The sequence below is a fragment of the Sinocyclocheilus anshuiensis genome, unplaced genomic scaffold (genome assembly GCF_001515605.1).
Source record: "Sinocyclocheilus anshuiensis isolate Anshui unplaced genomic scaffold, SAMN03320099.WGS_v1.1 scaffold1826, whole genome shotgun sequence".
Classification (NCBI taxonomy): domain Eukaryota; kingdom Metazoa; phylum Chordata; class Actinopteri; order Cypriniformes; family Cyprinidae; genus Sinocyclocheilus; species Sinocyclocheilus anshuiensis.
Window position 1 is genome coordinate 670,636 of NW_015542582.1, and position 2,014 is coordinate 672,649.

The 2,014-nt window shown below is 37.3% G+C and overlaps 1 protein-coding gene across 5 annotated transcripts in view; it reads left to right on the forward strand.

Annotated features, from left to right (window-relative positions):
* The window catches only part of LOC107694434 (cyclin-dependent kinase-like 5), a 65,351-nt gene that overhangs the window by 50,728 nt on the left and 12,609 nt on the right, over positions 1 to 2,014 (forward strand). For all 5 annotated transcript variants that reach the window (XR_001634871.1, XM_016494127.1, XM_016494125.1 and 2 more), the window contains exons 11-12: positions 565 to 728; positions 1,908 to 2,014. Coding sequence is in view for 4 of the 5 variants with exons in the window: in XM_016494127.1 (XP_016349613.1) it covers positions 565 to 728; positions 1,908 to 2,014 (271 nt within the window). In the remaining variant the exon portion in view is untranslated. The remainder of the gene's footprint in view (positions 1 to 564; positions 729 to 1,907) is intronic.

The window sequence follows — 2,014 nt, forward strand, 5'->3', positions numbered from 1 at the left end:
ATTTTAATATTATTATTGTATAATTGCCTGCCGAATGTACTAAAGCGATTATTTCCGAATTTGCCATTCGATAATTAAATCTCTAATAAATCATGAATTGGTTTGTCGTGACTGGCAATGCTTCGGCTCGCCTCCACCAAACGGTTTGGATCAGAGTAATCAATGCGAGAGAGAGAATGGAGTGGACTGTGGAAGCGCACAGATGGAGCAGAGAAGCAAAACTACTGTTCAGGGTTTCAAGTTTAATTTATAATAAAATTTAAGATAATTATATATTACTATAAGAATTATATATTTCTATAAGATAGTATGTATGTATATTCTAAAATATAGTACAGTACACAGAAAATTGTATAGGAAGGTACTGTAAGTAAAAATTTTCAATTCATTATAATAATCAGAATTAAAGAAATGTGCTTAGTTTTCTTGAAAAGAATTGAAAAAATAGTTGTTTTTTTTTACTTAAGTTTTTTCTTTCAATTTCACTGTGAAATGTTTTCATAGGATCAAATGGTTGAGACTGTCAACCAGGATTGTCCATGTCATTGTGGTTTGTATTTTCAGAACCTGTTGTTGTTAAACCCGAATGAGCGCTATCTGACTGAACAGAGTCTGAACCACCACGCCTTCCAGACTCAGCGCCTGACGGAGCGACCCGGCCCGCTCACACCCACACCTGTCCGCTCCTCCAAGAGGAAACCGCTCCTGGACAACAGTGCCCCCAGCAGGTCAGGAGGAGTAATGAAATCAGACTGAGGAGAGTCAATGTTACAGTGATGGCCTGTGCTTGGAATGGAAAACTAGTGTACTTATTGTATACTGGCTAATTATCTGGTTAAGTATGCAATATTTCAAATAGTAGTATGCTATTTTTGGTGACATGATCTTATTACATTTACAACTCGAAAATAGTTAATTTTGCATTTTTAATCCAGTTTTGTGTACAATTTCTAGCTTTTGGCAGCAAATAATGAGTCTTACTTCATTTAGATTCATCATTCTGCAAGTCAAGGTCAAGTAAAATTAATATAAAGTCAATTTAAATGCATTGCATTATGGGATACAGAATATTACACAATGTGCTCATTGAATACTGCAAATTGTGCTACATTTAGTAGGTCATCAGGTATTCCATACAAAAATACAGTGCACCAAATGCGATAGATAGACAGACAGACAGACAGACAGATAGATAGATAGACCAACAGATAGATAGATAGATAGATAGACAGACAGATAGATAGACCAACAGATAGACAGACAGACAGACAGACAGATAGATAGATAGACCAACAGATAGATAGATAGATAGATAGACAGACAGATAGATAGACCAACAGATAGACAGACAGACAGACAGACAGATAGATAGATAGACCAACAGATAGATAGATAGACAGATAGATAGATAGATAGATAGATAGACCAACAGATAGACAGACAGACAGACAGACAGATAGATAGATAGACCAACAGATAGATAGATAGACAGATAGATAGATAGATAGATAGATAGACCAACAGATAGACAGACAGACAGACAGACAGATAGATAGATAGACACAGACAGATAGATAGATAGACAAACAGGCACAGATAGACAGACAGACAGAGACAGATAGATAGATAGATAGATAGACCAACAGATAGACAGACAGACAGACAGACAGATAGATAGATAGACACAGACAGATAGATAGATAGATAGACAAACAGGCACAGATAGATAGATAGATGATAGATAGATAGACAAACAGGCACAGATAGATAGATAGACAGATAGATAGATAGATAGATAGATAGATAGACAGGCGAACAGACAGACAGATCCAAAAAACTGTTTTCCTCAAACAGTGTTGCATACAGTCACCAAGGTTTGCGTACTTTAATTTTGAATGGGTCTTTAGGGGTCATGTGGTCAAGAGTTCAAGTCACCATCGCTCAAACAGCCGCGACTGTTCCAGTCTGCCCCGCCACGGGAACGAAGACCTCCACCCGTCCAGCACCGAGGCAT